General features: G+C 44.4%; 1 protein-coding gene across 1 annotated transcript; it reads left to right on the forward strand.

Annotated features, from left to right (window-relative positions):
• The first annotated feature begins 850 nt into the window (after positions 1 to 850).
• LOC120992329 (granzyme A-like) lies at positions 851 to 11,012 on the forward strand. The gene is made up of 5 exons (XM_040421245.1): positions 851 to 931; positions 2,856 to 3,003; positions 7,073 to 7,223; positions 8,396 to 8,653; positions 10,735 to 11,012. Exons 1-5 carry the CDS (start codon positions 877 to 879, stop codon positions 10,891 to 10,893), a joined length of 771 nt encoding a protein of 256 aa, XP_040277179.1. The 5' UTR covers positions 851 to 876; the 3' UTR covers positions 10,894 to 11,012.
• The last annotated feature ends 13,111 nt before the right edge of the window (positions 11,013 to 24,123 follow it).

Consider the following 24,123-nt stretch of genomic DNA (forward strand, 5'->3'; position numbering starts at 1 on the left):
TATGTATATATCTATGAGGGATATAATATTCTACCCTAGTATTCATTCTTGTATGAGTATGACATATATGGGGACCCAGTGACTGGGGGATATCACTTTCTCCACATCTCTTTGCATTGATTTTTACTATGTTTGCTATTTAGTAGATGCATGTCTTTAAATGTAACACAATAAAGATGTTTTTGTACTATATGTGTGGTGCTTGTGTTTAGGTTTTGTCAATAAATTGTATATAATAAATGTGTCTTATTGTCATTTTTTAGCAGACTTTGGGTCGTTTTTCCCAAAGAACTTAAACTCTACAAAACTAAGCATAACATAATAGACTAGTGGCACCACCATGTTGGTGCTGAGTCAACCTTGGTGCAAAGGTAGAAGTCAGTCCTGGGCCCTTGTGCCAGAGAAGTCTAAAGGCATTTCTGCTTATATAAGAACCTCACTCACCTCACTCTCTCTCTGCTTCAAAACTCAGTCCTTGGCTCCTCAGCATTATCTCCTCCAAAAGAGAAAAGGAGGACATGGGAAGCCTGTACTGAAGAAACTAAAGGGCATACGTATATAAAAAGATGAAAAGTATTGTACTTAAATTGAATGTATATTTGGCTACATATTATCCAATTCATTGAGCATTGATCAGATCTTATATTTGGTATTCTGAGGCTAGAGCTGAGCAATTGTAACTGTACAGAGGAAGTCCAAGGGTCTGACACAAGCTGCCTCGTGCTACTGAAACCACCCAGTGCATAGCAACTGAGATAAATTTTTATATTTGGATAAAATCACTGTATCTGTGGTAGATTGTGTAGATAAATGTTTTTGGAGCTTGCAGTATTTAAAGAGTCACAGCCTGAAAAACGCACATCGTCTGAAACGGTCATGAAACCTTTCCACGCCCTGCTTTTCTGTGCAGCTTGTCTGCTGATCTCTGAAGGTAAGACATATTATGATTTATACTGTAACTTTGTAGTATTGATATTTTCATTTACTATTTGGTACCATGCATTTTCTTGGACCATCCATCAAGAAGGAATTAGGTGTGGATTCAGGAGCGATATTGGTCCACTAAACAACCCAGGGAGGTCCTGTCCATCTCCAGTATCAGACAATTAGTATCTGATTCGAATATCATGATCTTACTCTAGGGGGTTACTGGCCCTCATTGGAGAGATCCAGCTGGTATATGGAGACTGACTTAAAGGCAGTGCTACATGGGGGAAAAAATGCAAAGGAGCTATCTTCCAGAAGGAAGAAAACTATGTCATATCAGCAAACCCTCGAGAGACTTCTCGAAAAGGTAGAGACACCAAGATGCTTGTTATTTTTTATTGCTAGGTATGAAACAATTCTATCAGTACTCATCCTAGGACAGGCATCAGCAACCTCTGGCACTCAGGCTGCTGGGAAACTACAACTCCCATCATGCACACTTACTCAGCTGTTCTTATAACTCCAATAGAAGTGAAAGGAGGATTCTGGATGTTGCAGTTTCAGAACAGCTGGAGTGCCGGAGTTTGCTGATCCCTGTCCTAGGACTATAAGACCACAATCACATTAGATTATAATTGCATAATATTGTATTTTTTATCAGAAATTTTTGTTTTCTTTTGAATGGTTTTAACACTCACAGGGTTTAGATGACTCACAGAACTGTTGTCAATTTTAGTCGTAGAGACCAGGAGGTTAAACTTTGTAGGCTGCAGCTACTTCCTGCTGTTCTTAAGGGTCCATTCACACATCCGTATGTGTTTTGCGGATAAAAGGATCTGCGGATCCGCAAAACATGAACACCGGCAATGTGCGTTCCGCATTTTGCGGATCGCACATCGCCGGCACTATAATAGAAAATGCCTAATCCTGTCCGCAATTGCGGACAAGAATAGGACATGTTCTATTTTTTTCGGGAACGGAATTGCGGATCCGGAAATGCGGATCCGGACAGCACATAGTGTGGCCCCATAGAAATGAATGGGTCCACAATTCCTTTCTGCAAAATGCGGAACAGAATTGCGGACGTGTGAATGGACCCTAAGTGATGATATTCAGTCTTTTAATTTCTAAATGGAGGATAGTGGAAGCCCCCAGGTGGTGGAGGCCACAAGTCAACTGCTCTATTTGTCCTTCCTATATTCAGGTCCTGCCCATAGACTATATTGATACTTAAAAAAGTAAAATATATACATAAGAAACATTTAAGGTGATATTTATTAAGACCGCCGTTTTCCAGACCAGTATCAAGTCCCTCTGTGCTGCCGGAGGAAGCGCCAAAGTTACCTCGAGATGCAGGCCTCTAAAAAGTTTGGCCATACAACAGACTTATCTCTACATCAGCCGTCTTGCTGGCATAGATTTAAGCCATTTTTCACACCAAAAACCAGTGTGGAAAATGATAAATGAGCTGGGCCAGTTAGCCCACCCATGCCAGACCACCATTTCTCACCACTTTGCACAAATGGCATGCGACAAAATTTGCAACTTATTTAGGCCACAAAAGTGGCATAAATAGATTAGTAAATCCCCCTTAGTGTAAAAAAATTTGTTAACACCAACCAAAATACAGTATAATATAAATGATATAATAATACATATAGGAACAGAACATATTTGAGGATGCTTTGTTCTTTTCCATTGGAAATGTCAGTGTCTTTCAGTGCCTGTATGTTTCTTACCTTATCTTCATAAGGATGTAAACAGCATGCCAATGGGTGGATTCACACATAATTTTTTTCCCATGGACAAATTCACAGCGTCATCTACTTCTCCTCACTAAAGCTACCCATCAATATTAGATATAAATCAACCAACATGGATGTCTTTATCAGTTCCACCATGATACATGTCTACCTTATCCCACACAGGTGCAGAGATCATTAATGGCCGCATCGCTAAGCCTCATTCCAGACCCTACATGGCTTACATAAAAGTCCAAAAAGGAACATATAACTCTATATGTGGAGGAACTTTGATAGACTCAGAATGGGTGGTAACTGCTGCTCATTGTGGGATGTAAGTATGCCATATCAAGACTGTTGTACAAAGATATTACAAAGATTTTATGGTTATCGTGTCCAGGTAGACCGGCATGATTAGAATAGTCAAGGTGCTGTACTAATTCTAGGAAATATATATACAGTGGCGTAACTACTCATCTTCGCACAGCTCTATTTCATTTTGTTGTTTGTAGGTCTGGTTAAAAGATATCCACATTACAACCATGACAGCGTCATCAATAGTGACCCTACAACAGTGACATCCACAGTGCCTCCATGACAGCATCATCCATAGTGACCCCATTACAATGACAAAAACAGCAGCCCCATAACAGTGACATCCACAATGCCCCTATAAGTGACATGTACAGTGCCGCCATAACAATATCATCTACAGCGACAACATAACAGTGACCTCCGCAGTGCACCCATCCAGAGTGTCCCTACAACACCGAAGAAAAATGGCTGGGTTGTTATAGAAATCGGGTGTAAAACTGTGTGTATGTCAGTGGCTAAGAATTAAGGTCCTGCAAGTTTTTAATGGGTCATGTGATGGTGCCATATTGTTTATTTTTTTTGCGAATATTAGAGATGAGCGAATCGACTTCGGATGAAACATTCAAAGACGATTCACATAAAACTGTTTCGATACTGTACGGAGCAAGCGCTCCGTACAGTATTAGAATGTATTGGCTCCGATGAGCGGAAGTTATTACTTTGCGAAGTCTCGCGAGACTTTGCATAATAACTTCATAAATTGATTTCTACTGTAAAAAAACATTTCCTGAACTCTGGCTCGGTTCCAAGTGGTACCTCCGCACTATACAGTACCTCCGTACCTCGCTCCGTACAGTATTGGAACAAAGTTTTATGCGAATCAACTTCGGATGTTTCATCCAAAGTCGATTCGCTCATCCCTAGTGAATATCTCAAGAACGGTAGGTCCTAAAGAGCTGAGACCCAGTCTAAAACCTTTCTGAGCCTGAGCACCTAATGTACCTGCCATATCTGGTGCAGATTGGTCCAGCTGGTTGGGCGTGAAAAAAGAAAAGACAGACAGAAATTCATTTTTTAACCCCTTCACGCATTTGGACATAACTGAGATGTGCAGAGTTAAAACTTAACCTTTAGGCTACATTTACACGACCGTATGTATTTTGCAAAATGCTGATCCTCAAAAAATACGGATGACGTCCGTGTCACATCCGTGTTGCGTCTGTTTTTTTTTTTTTGCTGATCTATTGTAACAATGCCTAGCCTTGTCTGCAAAACAGACAAGAATAGGACATGCTCTATATTTTTTGCGGGGCTACAGAACGGACATACGGATGCGGACAGCACACGGTGTGCTGTCCGCATTTTTTGCGGACCCATTGAAATGAATGGGTCCTCATCCAATCCGCAATAAAAACCGGAACGGACACGGAAACAAAATACCTTTGTGTGAATGTAGCCTTAATCTTATAATTAAAAACAGGTAATTGAATAGAATAGAAAGGCCCCTTTCAGACGAGTGAGTTCCACGCATTGGACTCGCAGTGTGAGTATGCAGCAGCTCCCGTCCTGACCTCCCAGCACTGATGGAGTCATGTAGCATTATATTGCTTTATGATGCTATGTAACCCTTACAGTTCTGGAATGTATTGGATAACAGTGACAGCATTATGTCAGTGTTATCCAATACATTCCAGACCTCTAAGGGTTATAGAGCATCATAAATCAATATAATGCTATGTTACCCCGTCAGTGCTGGGAGATCAGGACGGGAGCTGCTGCATACTCACACTGCTTAGTCCAGAGTGTGCAACTCGCTCGTCTGAAAGGGGTCTAAAAGGAGGGACAAGATGTCAGAAGACCCTGTGAAACAGGAAACCCTGTACGGTAAAATGTGAAAGACCCTTGGGGAATGTCTTTCTGACAGACCCAGATGGCCCCTTAGACGTCCCTGATAGTGGAAAGTGCAGTGGGTCCAGGATTAGCCAAGCACAGTGTATCCATAGGTCGAATGTACCGAGGATCTGGCTCATATAATAATCATGGATCCATCTATTAAACGGCACTGTGGTACTTTGATCCAGCAACACATGCAGGCCCCTGCACAATGGTGGAGCAGAGGGTTAACACTAGGATACTGGTAGAACTCAACAGCAAATGAGACAGCTGTGAATAGATTCCTGCCTTAACCCTGTGCTCCCTGCTTGGAGCGAACAACCCAAAGTACCACTACAGCAGGAACACGGAAGCCCAAATGCAATGGAAAAGCTGGGCTAAAGTGCTCTTATACTTGAGGGGTTAATGCTGAAGTAGCATCTTGTCAGCCCAGCAGCTCGAAGTTAAACTGCGGGCAAGATTAGCAGTATAAAACCTATCACTGGCCACAAAGTCACGTCTTCGTCTGTACAGATCACTTTTCATCATTATCATCACATACAGAATTACAATGACAGATATTACCTCTAGATATAGACAACACAGGATCCACAGGCTCTCTCATAGAAGTCAGCGGGGTTAGCTCCTGTCCATTGTGCCTGTGGCCCATGTGGGAGCCGTAAAGCATATCTCTAAATGTTGGAGAGTTCTGACCGCCCGCATAATCATGTTCAGAGAACAGAATAATAAAATCTATAATCAGAAAATAAAACTGATAAAAAAAATCTGTTATTAACTGGCAGAAAAAAATCTAGGTGTCGTTGATTTGTCTTTTCATTACACTGACCACAGCAGGGTATAGAAAATGTGATTGTGGGAGTTCAAATTTTTTTAATTCTTCAAACAAGATGGATGTACTGTTTTCTGGACCTTTAAGAATCTTTTGACAATCCTTTTTCAGAATGGTCCCCTGATAATAAGCTTAAGAGACTGAGCCCCACACACATAGAGTTAAAGAATACAGTTAATAATTACACAGTATGCAGTAGGTTCTAAAGCTCCACCTAGTGGCGACAATTTTATCATATACCATTATGTTCATGTAGGCAATCTAAAGTACTGTATTCCAAAAAATATTGAGATTAGAACACTAAAAAGATATATCAACCTCATTGTGTCCCATGATAAAATGCTCAGAATTACATGGAGTCAGCTATTTGGATGGTCGCTGCTGTTATGCCAACGGCTACTTTTCCAGTGAAAGAGAAAATACAGCTCCTTCTACAAAAAAATAAAACCTCACGCTTCTACATTAACCTCAAATAAAAATGAATCGCTAGGATTCAAAGAGGCAACATTTAAAAAAAAAATCTCCTAAAAGCCTTAAGGTCAATATTTGGAACTTAAGAAATGAGTCATTTAATCAGGAGTATCTCATCCAATATATGAAAAAGAGAAGAGATATAAAGAGGAGGACCCTGGATCATTACACAGCAACCTACTGACTTTAACAAACAGTTATAATGTTATGCTTCAATTCTCCCGTGGGGGCGCTGCCAAGCAGGTGAATAGTTGCTGCCTAGTTCTCTTGCAGATTTCCATTGATCACAGGGGATCAGCTTATTTTTCAGGGACCCTTTCAACAAATGGGGATTGTAACAAGTGGACAACCCCTTTAAAAGGGGGACATTTAGTTTAAAGAGGATCTTTCACTTTATTATGTTAATCCTGGTACCTTTACAAGCGCAGTACGCTCTGCTGATGCTGCTATAACTTTTTTTTTTTTCAACGCCCCTTGGCTGCCCCGCTGTGCCCCTGCTCTGTTTTTGCACCCTGTATGCTAATAGATAGCATCGGCACAGGAGGGAGGCGATGCCAGCGCTTCTCAGGGGGTGTCTCCTTCTCCCTGGCTGCGATTGGAGAGCTCACAGCCAGAGAGAAGGAGACCCCCCCCCCGACCCCCCCCCCCCGAGAAGCGATGGCGTCTCCTCCCCCCTGTCCTGATGCACAGCGGGGCAGCCGAGGGGTGTTTGAAAAAAAAAAAAAGTTATAGCAGCATCAGCAGAACGTACTGCACTTGTAAATGTACTTAGTTTTGAAAAAAACTGTGAAAGGTCCTCTTTAAGACCTAAAATAATTCTGGGTCACTTGGTGCAACATGTAATATCAACTATCCGGCAGACATTCAGCTTGCACCTTTCATTTCTTTCATGTAGCCCTGGGGGCACAGTGATGGTTATTCTTGGAGCCCATTCGAGTGATGACAATGCGGCAGAAGAGGGGAGGCAGAAATTCAATGTTACTGAGATTCTCCAGCACCCGCAGTACAATGACATAAATAGGAAGAACGACATCCTGCTGATGAGAGTAAGGAAAAAAAAGTTCTGTTATGTTGTGTACGTTTTATCTTTTATCGTATATGGTGTGATAGCCATTAACAGGAAGGTTTTAGACAGTCACCGCTGAATGCCACCAAAGCTCCGCCATAATATCTAGATTCTAGAATCTGAGTGACTTAGGCTACTTTCACACTCGCGTTGTTGTTTTCCCATGGACGCGAGGGTGAATAAATCTTCCTCTAGTTTTACTTTTTGTTGTTTTGTTTACTGGTCCATTTAGGCTTGCACCTCTGGCATTATTTTCATTTACTTTTATCCAGTGCTGCCATTTTTTCTATAGATAGATAGATAGATAGATAGATTGTAGAGTGCAGGGGTTAAGAGAAAATGGCAGCAGCAGTGACGTGTCCTATTATTGTCCACAATTGCGGGCAAGAATAGGCATTTTAATCATAGGGCTGGCCCTGTGTGCTCCGCAAAATGCAGAAAGCACATGGCCAGTATCTATGTTTTGCGGATCCGCAATTTGCAGACCGCAAAACACGTACAGTCGTCTGAATGAGCCCTGAATGGCATGTCACACTTTTGGTCAAATAGGAACTAGAAGCAAAGAAAAAGGGAGCTTGGTTCTGGAACTAGAGCAGCGGGGAGCAGTGGGTCTATTTTTCTTCTTTTTTTTTAACCTCTGCACCCAGTCTCTAACTGGTCCAGAGGGGACCAGGTGAATCCCCCTGAGAGCCCCTCAGCAAAGGTGGGGTCCCAGTCTCCCAACCCTAGCACAAGTGGCACATGGCACATGGCACAGCAGATTGCGCTACATACAGATAGGCATCCCATCCCGTCTATGCATCCAGAAAAAAAAACTGGGTAGTTAAGAGACCACCCAGTATATTATTACAGATGCATCAGGTGGTGGAGAAGTCTTCGAGGCACAGAGGCCGCCGGCCAGTATCTTCTTTCCCCAGGGACCTTTCTGCTGCCTGCCGCTGTGTGAGCAGCTAGTATTTGCATGTAGCTTTACAGAAGGAATTTTACTGATGGGCCCTGGGCTCCCCAGCTCCACACTGCCTGTAAATATGAAAAGGTCTTTGATGTCTCACAGAACCCTTTTACATCCTTTAGGTTTCTAGGCCAACCATTTGTCACTGTAGGAACGCACTGTGTACCATGTTAAATGCTCATTACTATGCTTAATTGCAGCTAAATGCTTCAGCGGGGTTTGGAAAATATGTCCAAAAGAAGTCCTTACCGCAAACGTATGAAGATGTTGAAGAAGGAACAGTTTGTGAGACAGCCGGATGGGGATGGACAGGAGATCAATTTGCCGACCGTCTCATGGAAGTAAATGTCACCGTTTTGAACAGAAGAACATGTCAGAGAAATCTGAAAAACGAAGTGTACATTACAGAGAACATGATGTGCACCAATGTGGGGCCTGGAGGACAAGACTCCTGTAATGTAAGATTGTGAAGATGATTTCCTTTGGTAACTGAGAGATCAAACGAGAAAATGTAGGAGAAACGTGGTGGAGTTGCTTACAAGAACCAAGCAAAGCCAAATTCTTGTTTGTGATGGCCAGTTCACCCGCGAACACATGCAGGCTGCCATCTTGACTCACAAGTCCGGCGATGCACAGGTAAGTCCTTACCTCTGCCTGTGCACAAATGCGGTCACCGGGAACAGGCAGTTCTGAGAACAGCCGTCGGGGGCCTTCATCTGGCTGTTCTCGGAACTGCCTGCTCCTGGTGACCGCATTTGATTTCAGACCGGCTCGCGCACAGGCACAGGTAAGGACTTACCTGTGCATCGCCGGACTTGTGAGTTAAGATGGCAGCCCGCATGTGTTCGCGGGCGAACTGGCCATCACTGCTCATGATCAGCAGAACAGAACGAATGCACCGTATTTACAAACTTCTCACCTTCTTATGTAAACGACTTAGGTTCCGTTCACATCTGCGTTTTTCAATTCCATTGTCCTGCTCGGTCACAGGAGCAGAACGACTAAGGGTCCATTCGCACTTCCGGCTCCGCATTTCCATTCCCAAAAAAAAAATAGAACATGTCCTATTCTTGTCCGCAATGGCGGACAAGAATAGGCCTATTCTATTAGTGCCGGCGATGTGCGGTCCGCAAAATGTGGAACGCACATTTGCTGTGTCAGTGTTTTTCGGATCCGCAGATCCGCAAAACACGTTATGGACATGTGAATGGACCCTAAGGCTACTTTCACACTTGCGTTGTTGTTTTCTGTTATTGAGATTCGGCAGAGGATCTCAATACCAGAAAAAAAAATTTCCGTTAAGTCCTCTGATTGGAAGAGATGCGTTCAGGATGCATCAGGACGTCTTCCGTTCCAGCAGCTTTCTGTTTTGTGACCGGACACAAAACCACTGCAAGCTGCAGTTTTGTGTCCGGTCATAATAACGGGAAAAAAACAGATTCAGCACTGAACACAAAGTCAATGATGACTGATCCATTTTTTAGGAGTCTAAAAAACCGGAACTGTCACCCATTGAATTTCAATTTATTTAGTGACGGATACATTTTTTTCCGTTTTGATTTCACACAACCGCATCCTAATGGAACGGATGCATCCTGATGTGCAAAATCAAAACGCTTAATTCCGGTATTAGGATTCTCTGCCGGATCTCAATAAAGGAATTAACAACGCAAGTGTGAAAGTAGCCTTAACTGACGGCCCAAATCCGTTAAATGCCAGTTATCAACATTGCCCGATGGGCCCTATTGACTTATAGTGCCTCTGTCTGGTTTCTCTCATGGTGTCCATCATATTACTGCAAAAAAAATATTCTTTACAACATTTAGGATGGGATCTATGATGGAGGCTCCCGGCGCTGATATGAACAAAACCTCCAACTAAAAAGGTCAACATTGGAGAAATGCAAAGTATTGGAAAATTCGATTTGGCTACTTTGCCAAATTTTACACAAAAATTTGCTTTGTGACGAATTACTTCGTTGCGAAGTGCATTTCTTTGTAAGTAGTGGGTGCAATGACAGGGATCGGTGATTGCGCTGCTCCCCATCATTGTACCCCTCAGATGCCGCGTTTATAGCTGATCGCGGCATCTGACATTAGCATTAAAGTGTAAAATAAAAATGAAAAAATCATACTTACCTCATCCATTTCATCATGAAGAGCTGGCTGCCGTCATCTTGATTGAAGATCCACCGCGAAATCTCATGCGGCCCATGATGATGTCACCACGTCGGCGTCATCACTGCGCGCAATATTTTGTGCGGGATCTTCAATCAAGATGGCAGCGTCCAGCTATTCACACTCAAACGAATGAGGTAAGTATGGTTTTGTTTTGTTTTTTACCGCCTTTCAGGGAAAATCGATTTGTTACCACGAAGCAAGAGGAAATTCGGCTTTGCGGCGAATCAAATTTTCCCTGGAATTTTCATGGATTTTGATTTGCTCAACACTAGTCAACATAGTGCTCAAAGCGCACTGCATACTGAGAGCCAAAAAAGCATGAAATCACTATTACAGCTGTGTTCATTTTACTTTCACAGGGGGATTCGGGTGGTCCTTTAATATGCAATGGCGTCTTCAGAGGACTCATTTCTTTTGGAACTGATCCATGTGGGAAGCAAAACGGAGTGGCCGTGTATACTCGCCTGACTAAGGAATACGTAGACTGGATAAATAAGAAAACAGGGCATCAACTATAAATCATCACCATCATGTTTTTTACTCCTGTTTCATTTTATCACATTCCTAAAGCCAAATTTTTTAATAAACTGGGATCCGATAGGTCACCTTTGACAAAAAAGCTTTGAGTAGTAGTTGAGATTTTAAAGCACATCTGTCAGCAGATTTGTCCCTATGACGCTGGCTGACCTGTTACATGTGCGCTTGGCAGCTGAAGGCATCTGTGTCGGTCCCATGTTCATCTGTGCCCGCGTTACTGAGAAAAGTGATGTTTTAATATATGCAAATGAGCCTCTAGGAGCAACGGGGGCGTTACCGTTACTCCTAGAGGCTCCACTCTCTCATGCCAAGCGCTCGCGCAACAGGTCAGCCATTTTCATAGGTACAAATCTGCTGACGGATGTTCCTTAAAGGGGTTGTCTCGCATTTATCATGTAGAGAAAGTGAATACAAGGCACTTACTAATGTATTGTGATTGTCCATATTGCCTCCTTTACTGGATAGATTCATATTATACACTGCTTATTTCCATGGTTACGACCAGGCTCGGACTGGCCCACCGGGGAGGCGGAGGATTCCTCGGTAGGCCCCCAGTCTCCTGCGCCCGAGATAAGATGGAGGAGTAATTATTTCTCCTTTGTCAGGAGAGATAATTATTGTAGCCACTAGGTGGCAGTATCGCACAGTGATGCAGCCTCCTACTGGTGTACATTGTACAGGAGGCCTCGCAGTATCTTCTAGTCTGCCTCCTCCTGCCCTCCCTGCTGTGGAAACTGTGGCTGCTGGAGAGAAGGACTCCTCTGCGGCGCTGGGCTGATTTCTCAGGTGTGTGACAGTAGTGAGCTGTAGGAGACTGTAAGGGGGAAATGGGGGATTTGTTTATAGCCGACACAGATCTGTGTATGTGTGCTGCTCTCTGCAGAGTTCAGATGGCATTGGGGGGACTCTGCCCTAGGTCCCCCCAATGCCTCTAGTTTAGGTGCACCCCTATAAGTGCCCCAGCTCCAGATGCCCCCAATGCTCCCACTCTAAAAGCACCCCTAATATTGAATCTTCTCCAGTTTCCCCCCTAATATCCCTGCAGCTGCTCCAGGATCACCACTATTACCCTGCCTCAGTTGACCCTAATGACTCTGCCCTAGGTCCCCCCCATTAGTGCCCCAGCTCCAGATGCCCCCACTCAAAATGCACCGCTAATATTGCCTCTTCTCCAGTTACCCCTGCTCCAGGATCCACACTACTACCCTGCCTCAGGTGACCCTAATGCCACTGTTTGAGTTATGACCCTCCATTTGTGCCCTTTGCTCACGTTGCTCCTTTAGCGCCTTTGCTTGGGCTTTGTTAAAGGTTGTGACCTGCAAAGGGGGTTGGACTTATGCCCGAAAAATTCTGCACAGTGCGTCATATTCTCCAATATTGACACATATGGTTTACATGGCGGCAGTGATGATATTCCGTATTTACAGGCATCACTGCTGTCATGTAAAGAGATACTGGTAATAAAGTGGTGGAGGATTTAAAGGGGGTTGTGCAGGTTTTCAAGTTATCCTCTCCACACCATATCGCATAACTATATGATTAGTGGGGTCCGATTCTGCAACCCCCACTGATCCCAGGAACAGGTGCTGTTCCCCCTTGTTATGGTGTGACAGGCCACACATATGCCCTGCTGCTCCATTTATTCTCTTTGGGACCACTGGAAATAGCCAGCGCTGTACTCCGCCATCTCCGGTGACCCCATAGAGAATGGATGGAGAGGCAGGGCATAAGCTCAACCTGCCACTCAGTCAAGAAGGGGGATCAGTGGGGGCTCCAGCGTTCAGACCCCCACGGATCACTTAGTTATCCCCGATCCTGTGGATAGAGGGTAACTAGAAAAGTGGACACTAGCCCTTTAACAGGCCAGCATTTCTATTTTAGTTGGACATATATTTTGGGCCAGATTTAAAAATTTTATTAAAACATTTTTTTTACACCCAAAGAAAACCTTTAAGGATAGGGAATGTGAAAGGTGAAACAGCTATGACACGACAGGTGATAAGAGTCTGATTGGTGAGGGTCTGACTGCTGGGACCCCCAAGATCAAGGGAACATGGTCTTAAAGGGGTTGTCTTACTTCAGTAAGTCAGATTTATCATGTAGAGAAAGTTAATACAAGCCACTTACTAATGTATTGTAATTGTCCACATTGCTTCCTTTGCTGCCTGGATTCCTTTTTCCATCACATTATACACTGCTCATTTCCATGGTTACGACCACCCTGCAATCCATCAGTGGTGGTCGTGCTTGCACACTATAGGATAAAGCACTAGCCTATGTGTGCTCCCATGGTCCCGGCCACCAGAGAGGCTAGCGTTTTTGTCTATAGTGTACAAGCATGACCACCACTGCTGGATTGCAGTGTGGTCTGTAACCATGGAAACGAGCAGTGCATAATGTGATGGAAAAATGAATCCAGCCGGCAAAGGAAGCAATATGGACAATCACACTACATTAGTAAGTTGCTCGTATTAACTTTCTCTACATGATAAATTATGTGATTGGCGGTAATGTAATTGAATGTCTCAGGACCCCTTTTTTTATGATCAGTGGGTGTTCCAGCAGTCAGACCCCAGCAATCTAATATTCATCACCTATCCTATAGAAAGGCAATAGGTCATCATGGTAGGACAACCCTTTTAAATATACGGTAGATTATGTGCAATCTGAGGAGGTAACGATTTGATAAATTTCATGCCAGACATTTATGCTTAAAGGGGTTAAAGGGGTTGACTAACTTCAGTAAATGGCATTTATCATGTAGAGAAAGTTAATACAAGGCACTTACTAATGTATTGTTATTATCCATATTGCCTCCTTTCCATCACATTATACACAATACGTATCAGTGGTTAGGACCACCCTGCAATCCCACTGCGGTGGCCGTGCTTACACACCATAGGGAAAGGCTGGAAGTGAGCATAGGCCAACACCTTTACCTATAGTGTGCAAGCACGGCCACCGCTGCTGGATTACAGTGGTCAAAACCATGGATACGTGCAGTGTATAATGTGATGGAAAAGAGCCAGTATGGAGAATCACAATACATCACAATACATTAGTAAGTGCCTTGTATTAACTTTCTCTACATAATAAATGCCATTTGTTGAAGTGAGGCAGCCCCTTTAAGGGTGCTACACTTAATAGGGTTAGGCAAAAAATGTCTTGGTTCATGCATTGTGTGTTTCCTATGCGTGATAGGAACTGCATGTGTCTTGTTTCTGACTGACTTAAGTGCAGGATATCCATATATGTGTAAGGCTTCGTTCACACTTGTGGTAGCAGGGTCCAGCAGGCTGTTCCAGTGGGGGAACAGCCTGCCGGATGAGTGCTTACGCTAGCCCACCGTGCCACCGGAGGTCCGTGCCGGCCCCATTCACTATAACATGCCAAGCTGGACAAAAACTACAGCGGACTTCTGGCGGCACGGTGGGCTAACGTTAGCACGGATGCGGCAGGCTGTTCCCCCGCCGGACCCTCCTACTGCAAGTGTGAAAGTAGCCTAAATTCTGCCACATGTATGTTTGTGCATTTTGCTGTGAATGTCTACCATCATACTTCATCTTTAATATTTCTGTTATCACTGTAAGGGCTCATGAACATGATTGTTGGATGTTTTGCAGTCCACAAATTGCGGATCTACAAAACATGGATACCGGGTGTGTGCATTCCACATTATGCGGAACAGAACGGCCGGCCTCTAATAGAACAGTTCTATCATTGTCTGTAATGCCGGCAATAATAGGATGTTCTATCATTTTGTGTAACGGCCATGCGGACATACAGACACGGAATGCACATGGAGTCATTTCCGTTTTTTGTGTGCAGGAGCCCTATGGTGGGCCACCAGAATCAGAACACTGGTTACGACCACCCTGCAATCCAGAAACGGTGGTCGTGCTTGCCCACTATAGGAAAAAGCATCGGCCTCTCTGGTGGCTGGAACCATGGGAGTGCACATAGGCTAATACTTTTTCCTATAGTGTGCAAGCATGACCACCATTGCTGGATTGCAGGGTGGTCATAACCATGTAAACGAGCAATGTATAATGTGATGGAAAAATGAATCCAGCCGGCAAAGGAGGCAATATGGACAATCACAATACATTAGTAAGTGCTCTGTATTAACTTTCTCTACATGATAAATACCACTTGCTGAAGTGACACAAGGATGAGTGAACTTCTTGAAATTGGTTTTGCGTCTCCTTTGTCAGATTCTTCCAAAAATTTGATTTGCACACGAATCGATTGCACATGAATGAAATATTTTCCAACTGGACTGAGAATATGACACCCTGAGGTTTCCTAAGTTTTAGATTTTTTTTAATATCTTTTTGTTATCTCTTTTTTATCACTTTTTTGCACATTTTTGCTCCCCCCCCCACCCTTCTTTTTAAACTCTTTAACACAATGACAGCAATAGCAAATAATGTCAGAGTGACCCCAGCATATATAGCTATGGGTAAATGTACAGCACACTTATCGGGGGAACACAGGAGCCAGATCAGCGTCAGGGACCCGGCTCTTACTGATAGCCAGGCCCCTGCTGTATGCCAGCGGATTTACCCCATAGATGCCCCTGTCAATGCTGACTGTCGCATTTAAGGGGTTTACAGAGGGAGGAAGCTCCCTCTCTCTACCCATCGCGATCAAAGAGTGCCGATGGCTGCTGTCACCTCCCCCCCGAGTGGCATTCCCACACCTACACCCTGTTTCTATCTGGGTATGCAATCTCAATGCCATTTTATACATTTATTCCAGGTCCCATATATTGTGCATTTCCTGTTATGCATCTGTTTATGTTCAAATGTAATGTGCCTGGTTTACCAGCAGGTGGCAGCGAATACGGGAGAGCAGTAGATAGAATAGAATGGAACCTTCCAGTCCATTCTAACACTCCCTCCCCTGTGGAGGAGTGAGCAAGTCCCAGGTCCTGCAGGAAGGGTGGGCACCAGTTAGTTCCAGTTTAGTAGTTAAGTGCTAGCTGACCCCTGCTAAGGGAGCAGGTCTGCAGTGCTGCGTCCCTCCTGGACGTGTGCTGCCCACACCAGCCAGAACACCTCTAGTTTTGCTGGTGCAGAGAGACCACTTCTAGAAGTCTCATTAGCCAGGAAGAAGTTGCCCTGTGCCTTGCCATAGAGTCAGACAAGTGAGAAGTTGCAACAGAAAGCAAAAGGAAAAGTTCCTATTTAATCCTGTCAGCACAGCAGAGCCAAAGAGTAGCAGATGTAGCAGAGCCGAGAGTGTTTGCCTGCCATTTCCATGCTAAAGCTTGCTGGAAACCAAGACCAAGTCTGTAAACTGTTTGAAGAAACGTTTATGCAAAGTAAAGCTGCAGTTAAACTAAATACAAAGTCTGGACTCAATCTCTTTCATCATCCTCCCAATCACCTATTCACCCTATTTGCTCTGCTTCGTCCGGCGACGCCTGGGGTTCCCGGATATCCAGGTAGGAGCACCGTGACAAGTGCACAGCCACAACACCTAAAGGGACATTATAGACCACCCTTATACCACTCTGTCATTCCTTCACCTGGGTTCCACCATCACCTTCTACATAGGGTGACTTATTCCCTTGTTTCTGAAATGCAACTGGCGTCACGAAAAATTGCAATTGCCACATCTTAAAAGGACCCTAGTCGCACGTTCGGACGTTGCACTGCTAAGGCAGCCTGAGGCCATACAAAGGCCTCAGGGCCTGCCAGGTACTGATGCCTATGAGGCCAGCCCCCAGGCTGGGTCTCATTCGCTACTTTTAAGAGTAATACTGACAATGAAAATGCATTACAATACACTATTGGGGTCATTTCCTATTCTGAAATACGCCTAGATTAGGTGCACTTCAGGCGCAGATGGCAGCACAACGGTTAGTTGTGCCGCCATCTGCAACTTTGCTCCGCTCACACCAGTTTTAAAATTGTGGGTGGGGAAGGGGACAGGTCGGCAGGCCCGTCTCATTCATCATTTTTTTGCATAGAAAATGGTCTAAAGCTGTCTTACATTAAGAACTGGCGTCAGATGCGCTGAAGTTATGTAGGGCCCGGCATCTCTACATGACTTCGTCGATCCACCACCAGCTACAGGGGCTTATTAAAACCGGCATCTAATGCGTTGACATGATGACGTAGGTGCGTGCTCCTCCTCTCCTTACCTCGCCATGTTGTGCTCGAGCCCGTTAGCCGACTGGACTGGTTTCTAAGCGCCGGAGGTGCTGCGCCCTGGTCTGACTTGGTGGATGCTTGCGGGGGTGAAGGGCCCTGAATTACAGATACCTGGTCAGTGTTCCGAGATGTATGTGCGCCTGATGCCCTTTGGCTCTCCCCGCCTCCCCCCGCAGTCCGTCTGTGTTGGCCTCTGAGGAAGGAGCACTGCACTGTCATTAAGCTATTGATAGCTTTTGATTTCTTATACACCCTCCTTGCCATGGTGTCCTGCTCGGGCCTCCTTGAGATGCACACCTGAAATGTGCCTGTGTTGGCTGAATGAACTGTGGCTCTAATTCTGATGTCATATGAAGACTGGTGAGATTTGCCCATACTGGACATATTTTTGGTTTGGTCTTGTTTCCTTTTTGCAGCTTCTGTTTTGAAAGAAGGAAAGTAGGAAAAAAAGAGAGGGGAGGAAAGAGGAGGGAAAGGAAAAAAAAAGGAAAGGGGAAAAAAAAGGGAAAAAAAGGGAGTCCTAAGCAGAATAGGCGATCATTGGACTACTCTAAAACAGGGCAGAAGCCTACTGAAACAGCAAAAATTTACCAGCTTTGGAAATCTCCCAATACAAGAGCAGGAGCAGGTCAAAAAGGGAGCTATGATGCCAATGTTTCTAGAATGGAGGAGGTGGTGGAGGAGTGTACTCATGAGAATGGGGGGGGGGGAGAGAGAGGATATTTCTGATCTGTCTATTGCTGAATTTTCCCCACAAAAAAAAATTCTGTTGGCAGTAAAAAAAAAAAAAAGAGAGTTGATACAGGACATTTCAATGCAACTTGGTGCAATCCAGTCCGATGTGACCCTGATAAGGGATGATGTCTCCAAGATTCGGGATCGACTCACAATTATAGAAAAATCTGTGGGGGATTTGGAAAGTGAAGCCAAAATATTTAAAACCCAAATTTTCTCCCCAAGGATGGATGTTAATATCCTTAAAAGAAAGGCGGTGGATTTGGAGGATAGGTCGAGGCAATGTAATGTAAGAATCATGGGTCTGCCAGAGGGCGCAGAAGTACAGAACATCGTTGAAATGATACAGTCCCTAATCACTGAGAAATTTGGAGAATAAAAATTTTCGCCACTGTTTTTGGTAGAAAGAGCACATCGGGTTCCAGGGGGCAAACCAATTCCTGGAAGGCCTCCATGGATAATAATGGCGAAGATACTTGTTTCACATGACAGGGATATGATTTTGAGAAGGGCCCGTGAATGTCCCCCTATCGTATACCATGGGAGTAAAGTGTCCTTTTTCCCAGATTTTTCCAAAGAGATTCAAGAAAAGAGACGCAGTTTTACGGCGGTAAAAAAAACGTTTACAAGAAAGGGACATTAAATACTTGTTTGTTTATCCAGCTAAATTCCGGATAATTTTTAAGGGGGAAACTCTTTTTTTTGATACCCCTGATCACTTGTCGGACTGGTTGGATCGGAATTAATATTTAACCCTTTCATGACCGGGTCCAAAAAAGGCCTGAATGTCCAGGCAACTTTTTGTGATTTGGTGCACCTGGTGGTTTAGTGACCGTACCTTTTTTATTTGTTTGACTACAAAAATCCTTTTTTGTGAATTTTTTTTTCACTTGACACGTAGGACTTTTTATTAGAATGTTTTTTTAGAGTTTTTTTTTTCTTTTTATAGGTTTAATTTGGAGGAAAACCGCTAATTATTATTAAAACGTATTTTTTTATTATAGCTTTTTATTTCTTAAATATTAAAACTGACACAAAAATTTATTATTGCAATGGGTACCCTATTTTGTGACGATCGTTTTCATATATAACATGTATAGGTTCGAGAAAACGGGGCGACTATGATGATGGTTTCTGTTAGCGACTGCATTTTAACTTTTTTTAATTTGTATTTTTTATATTATTATTTTTTTTACTTATATTAATATTTTTTGAACATAATATGTCACCCAGGAGGTCATTAAATTAGACCTCTGGAGGACACTGATCTTTTTTTTTTATTAATTTTTTACTGTTTTCACTGTAACTGGGGCATGACACGCAGTCAGAGGGTCTCCTTAGACCCTGCAGCTCTGCTCCTGCCCCTGCTCCAGACACCCCCGGTGGTCACGTGACCGATGGGACTAACAGAGGAAGCGGCTCTGCTCCCCCCACCATGCGCTCGTTCAGTGTCTTCACTGTGTTCCATGATATATCTAATGCCTTGGAAATTCTTTTGTGCCCTTCTCCTGACTGATACCTTTTAACAATGAGATCCCTCTGATGCTTTGGAAGCTCTCTGTGGACCATTGCTTTTGCTGTGGGATGCGACTAAGAACATTTCAGGAAAGACCAACTAGAGCAGCTGAACTTTATTTGGGGTTAATCAGAGGCACTTTAAATGATGGCAGGTGTATGCTGACTCCTATTTAACAGGATTTTGAATGTGATTGCTTAATTCTGAACACAGCTACATCCCCAGTTATAATAGGATGTGCACACTTATGCAACCACATTATTTTATTTTTAATTTTTTTCTTCCCTCCACCTAAAAGATTTCAGTTTGTTTTTCAATTGAGTTGTACAGTTTATAGGTCACATTAAAGGTGGAAAAAGTTCTGAAATTATTTATCTTTGTCTCTTTTTTTACATCACAGAAACCTGACATTTTAACAGGGGTGTGCAGACTTTTAATATCCACTGTATATACACAGTGGGCAGTCATGATGGGGTTAAGCATTGGTGTTCTGTATTTGTAATTTCCATTTTTGATACGGGTGGGGTGAGAGGAGAGGGGGAGGTGTGGTCAGAGTTAAGAGATATGGTGCATTAATGTAGCAGATCAAGAGGATTGAGGGGGTTTACGGGAGGGTTTGCGATGTGTCTCTCAGGAGGAGGGGAGGGGGAAGGGAGAGGTTTACTAGTTACTTAAATTTTTTTCTTCTTTCCTGGAGACCTATTAAAATATTAACCTGGAATGCTTGGGGCCTGGGGGATAGGCTTAAAAGACAAGCGGTTCTTGACTTGGTTCAGAGACATTTACCAGCGATTGTGTGCCTACTGGAGACTCGCCTTATGGGCGAGACAGTTGCTCGGCTCGATAGAGGTCTGGCCATGCAGACGTATCATTCTACCTATTCTAGTTATTCCAGAGTTGTGTCAGTTCTAGTTCATAATAGAATTGATTTTGTCTGCCGGGCATCCTCTATTGATAAGCAGGGTATACAATTGCAAGAAAAAGTATGTGAACCCTTTGGAATGGTATGGATTTCTGCACAAATTGGTCATAAAATGTGATCTGATCTTCATCTAAGTCACAACAATAGACAATCACACAAAGAATTAAATGTTACCATGTTTTTATTGAACACACCATGTAAACACTCACAGTGCAGGTGGAAAACGTATGTGAACCTCTAATCTAATGACATCTCCAAGAGCTAATTGGAGTGAGGTGTCAGCCAATTGGAGTCCAATCAATGAGATGAGATTGGAGGTGTTGGTTACAGCTCCCCTGCCCTATAAAAAACACACACCAGTTCTGGGTTTGCTTTTCACAAGAATAATTGCCTGATGTGAATGATGCCTCGCAAAAAAGAGCTCTCAGAAGACCTACGATTAAGAATTGCGGACTTGCATAAAGCTGGAAAGGGTTATAAAAGTATCTCCAAAAGCCTTGCTGTTCATCAGTCCAACGTAATTTGCAAAGCGCTTGGATTAAAGCTTCTGCCCCTGCACTGCTGCTGTCAGGGACAGTGCAGAGCCCAGTAATGCCAGCAAGGGACTAATTAGAGTGGTTTGTTGCCGACAATTGCTCCGATTGGTTAGTCTGTGCAGACTAACCAATCGGAGCGCGGCAGTGTTAAAATGCCGGTTTCAGGCATTAGCTGATCTGTGCCCCCTGATGTGTCCTCTTCCCCGATCTGTGCCCCCTGATGTGTTCCCTAATATCTCCTGCCTCCCCGGTCTGTACCCTGTGCACAATCTGTGCGCAGTACCTTTAATTTTGCCGGCCGTGCTCTGCACGCGGCGGCCCCTGTCTACAACTGTGCCACCTGTGTCCCTAACTGTGCCAGTCTGTGCCCCCATATGAGCCCCCTGCCCCCATCTGCCCCCCCTGTTGCGGTCCTCCTGAATGTCAAGGCAGCAGCTCAGTTCCTGAGCCGCCGCCATCAGCACTAAGTGTCAGTGGCATGCATGGGGTTAATAGAGGGAGGGGGCTCCCTCTCTCAACCATCGGGCTGCCGCGCCTCAATGGCAGCGGCCCAATGGCTGCCATGGCAACCGGTCGCCTAGCAAAGGAGTCCTGTGTTGCCATCTACCAGGAAACCTGATAGTACTATACTTTGCAATGCAAGAGCATTGCAAAGTATAGTATAACCATCAGCCCCACTGGATTTTCAAGATCCAAGTGGGACTTAAAAAAAAAGTGTGAGAATAAAGAAAAGTAAAAAAAAAATGCAAACAAATAAATAAAAATGTAAATGAAAAAGAAAATAAATAACCTTTTACATATCCACTCATTTATAAGAGATTAAAAAATAAAAAGAAATACTCATGATTGGTATCGCTGCGTCCATAATGACCTGATCTAGGGGTGGGCGATATGGCCTAAAATCTATATTGCGATATAATTTTAAGCATGTGCGATATGCGATATATATCGCGATATATTGTTTTCTATATTTGGGGGGCGGGTTTAAACTTTTTTTTACTTTTTATTTAATAACTATTAGTCTCCTTAAGGGCTAGAACGTAGAACCCTTGTCATATTCACCCTAATAGAGCTCTATTAGGGTGAATAGGACTTTACACTCTCCCTGCTGCCCTGTGCTTTGTGCACACAGCAGCAGGGAGCTGATCCCCCTCCCCTAAATGGTGCCATCCCCAGATCCCCCCCCTAAATGGTGCCATCCCCAGATCCCCCCCTCCCCTAAATGGTGCCATCCCCAGATCCCCCCCTCCCCTAAACGGTGCCATCCACAGATCCCCCCTCCCCTAAACGGTGCCATCCACAGATCCCCCCCCTCCCCTAAACGGTGCCATCCACAGATCCCCCCCCCTTCCCCAAACCGGTGCCATCCACAGATCCCCCCCTCCCCTAAACGGTGCCACCCACAGATCCCCCCCCTCCCCTAAACGGTGCCATCCCCAGATCCCCCCCCCCTAAACGGTGCCATCCCCAGATCCCCCCCCCTAAACGGTGCCATCCCCAGATCCCTCCCCCCTCCCCTAAACGGTGCCATCCCCAGATCCCCCCCCTCCCCTAAACGGTGCCATCCACAGATCCCCCCCCCTAAACGGTGCCATCCACAGATCCCCCCCCCCTCCCCTAAACGGTGCCATCCACAGATCCCCCCCCTCCCCTAAACGGTGCCATCCACAGATCCCCCCCCTCCCCTAAACGGTGCCATCCACAGATCCCCCCCCCCTCCCCTAAACGGTGCCATCCACAGATTCCCCCCCCCTAAACGGTGCCATCCACAGATTCCCCCCCCCTCCCTAAACGGTGCCATCCACAGATTTCCCCCCCCCCTAAACGGTGCCATCCACAGACACCCCCCTCCCCTAAACGGTGCCATCCACAGATCCCCCCTCCCCGACGCTCACAGGAATACATTTAAAAACTAATCAGTAACTTTAACTTTATTCATTGGTGATCTCTTTACTGTATACCTTACTAGGTCTTAGCTCCGATAACAGCAGGCAGTGCGCGGGGCGGCGCTCACTCACTGACGTCACGCGCCTGCGCCGCCTAGTGGGAGGAGCAGGCGCGTGACGTCAGTGAGTGAGCGCCGCCCGCCCGCACTGCCTGCTGTTATCGGAGCTAAGACCTAGTAAGGTATACAGTAAAGAGATCACCAATGAATAAAGTTAAAGTTACTGATTAGTTTTTAAATGTTCTACTGTCAGCGGCGTGGCCCTGTATAGTCTAACCCCCAGGCAAGCGTCCCTGTCACCATTGGAACGCCTGGGGGTTAGAATATACCATCGGATTTGAGTTTTCACGCGCTCACTGAGATCGTGAAAACTCAATGATTTACTGTCAGTCCCTCCCCTCCTCCTCTTTTGTCATTGGTGGTCAGCGGCAGCCGCGCACAGTGGGGAGGGAGGGACTCTCTCCTTCTCCACTGTGCCGGCTCAGGATCATATCGCGGTCCGGCGATATAGGCGATATGCTCAAAATCCATATCGTGGCACAAATTTATATCGCATATCGCCTATATCGTCTATATCGCCCACCCCTAACCTGATCTAAAAAAATTATTATGGTACTAATCCCGCATGGAAAATGCTGTAAAAATAAAAACAATAAACTATGGCGGAATTGCTGTTTTTTTGCCTCACCTCCCCAAAAAAATGAATAAAAAGTGATCAAAAAATGTTATGCATACCAAAATGATATAAATAAAAACTACAGGCTATCCCGCAAAAAAAATAAGCCCTCATATAACTATGTTGACGGAAAAATAAATGATGCATGCAAAAAAAATATATGTTTAAAAAAAGTGATTTTATGATATAAAAGTAGTAGAACATGAAAAAAAAAATGTTTTTATTTATATTTTTTTATGGTGTGATTATCATGTGATATATTTATAGAGCCGGTCATTACGGACACGGCAATACCTAATATGTGTGGGTTTTGTTTGTTTTCTCTGTTTTTTATTATAAAATAAGGGGAAAGGGGCGTTTCTTTTCTTTTTCACTTTATTAATTTTATTACTTTATTAATTTTATTAAAAACACTTTTTTTTACTTTTTTTTACTTTACTTTATTTCTGTCCCACTCTTTTGGGGGTCTGATCCCCTTTGCAATGCATTACAATACATCTGTATTGTAATGCATTGCCTGTTAGTGTATGACACTGAGTCATACACTAACAGGTTGCCTAGGAGACCGGGCCTGAGGCTGGATCTCCTCGGCTCCCGTAGAAGGCAGTTCCCGATGCCGTGCAAGGCATTGGGCAGCCTCTGCACGGCATCAGGCTGCCTTGTGTCGCATCGGGTCCCCGCCACAGCAGCACGGGGACTCGATGCTCTCCCTCACCCGAC

Source organism: Bufo bufo, chromosome 2 (assembly GCF_905171765.1).
Source record: "Bufo bufo chromosome 2, aBufBuf1.1, whole genome shotgun sequence".
Taxonomy (NCBI): domain Eukaryota; kingdom Metazoa; phylum Chordata; class Amphibia; order Anura; family Bufonidae; genus Bufo; species Bufo bufo.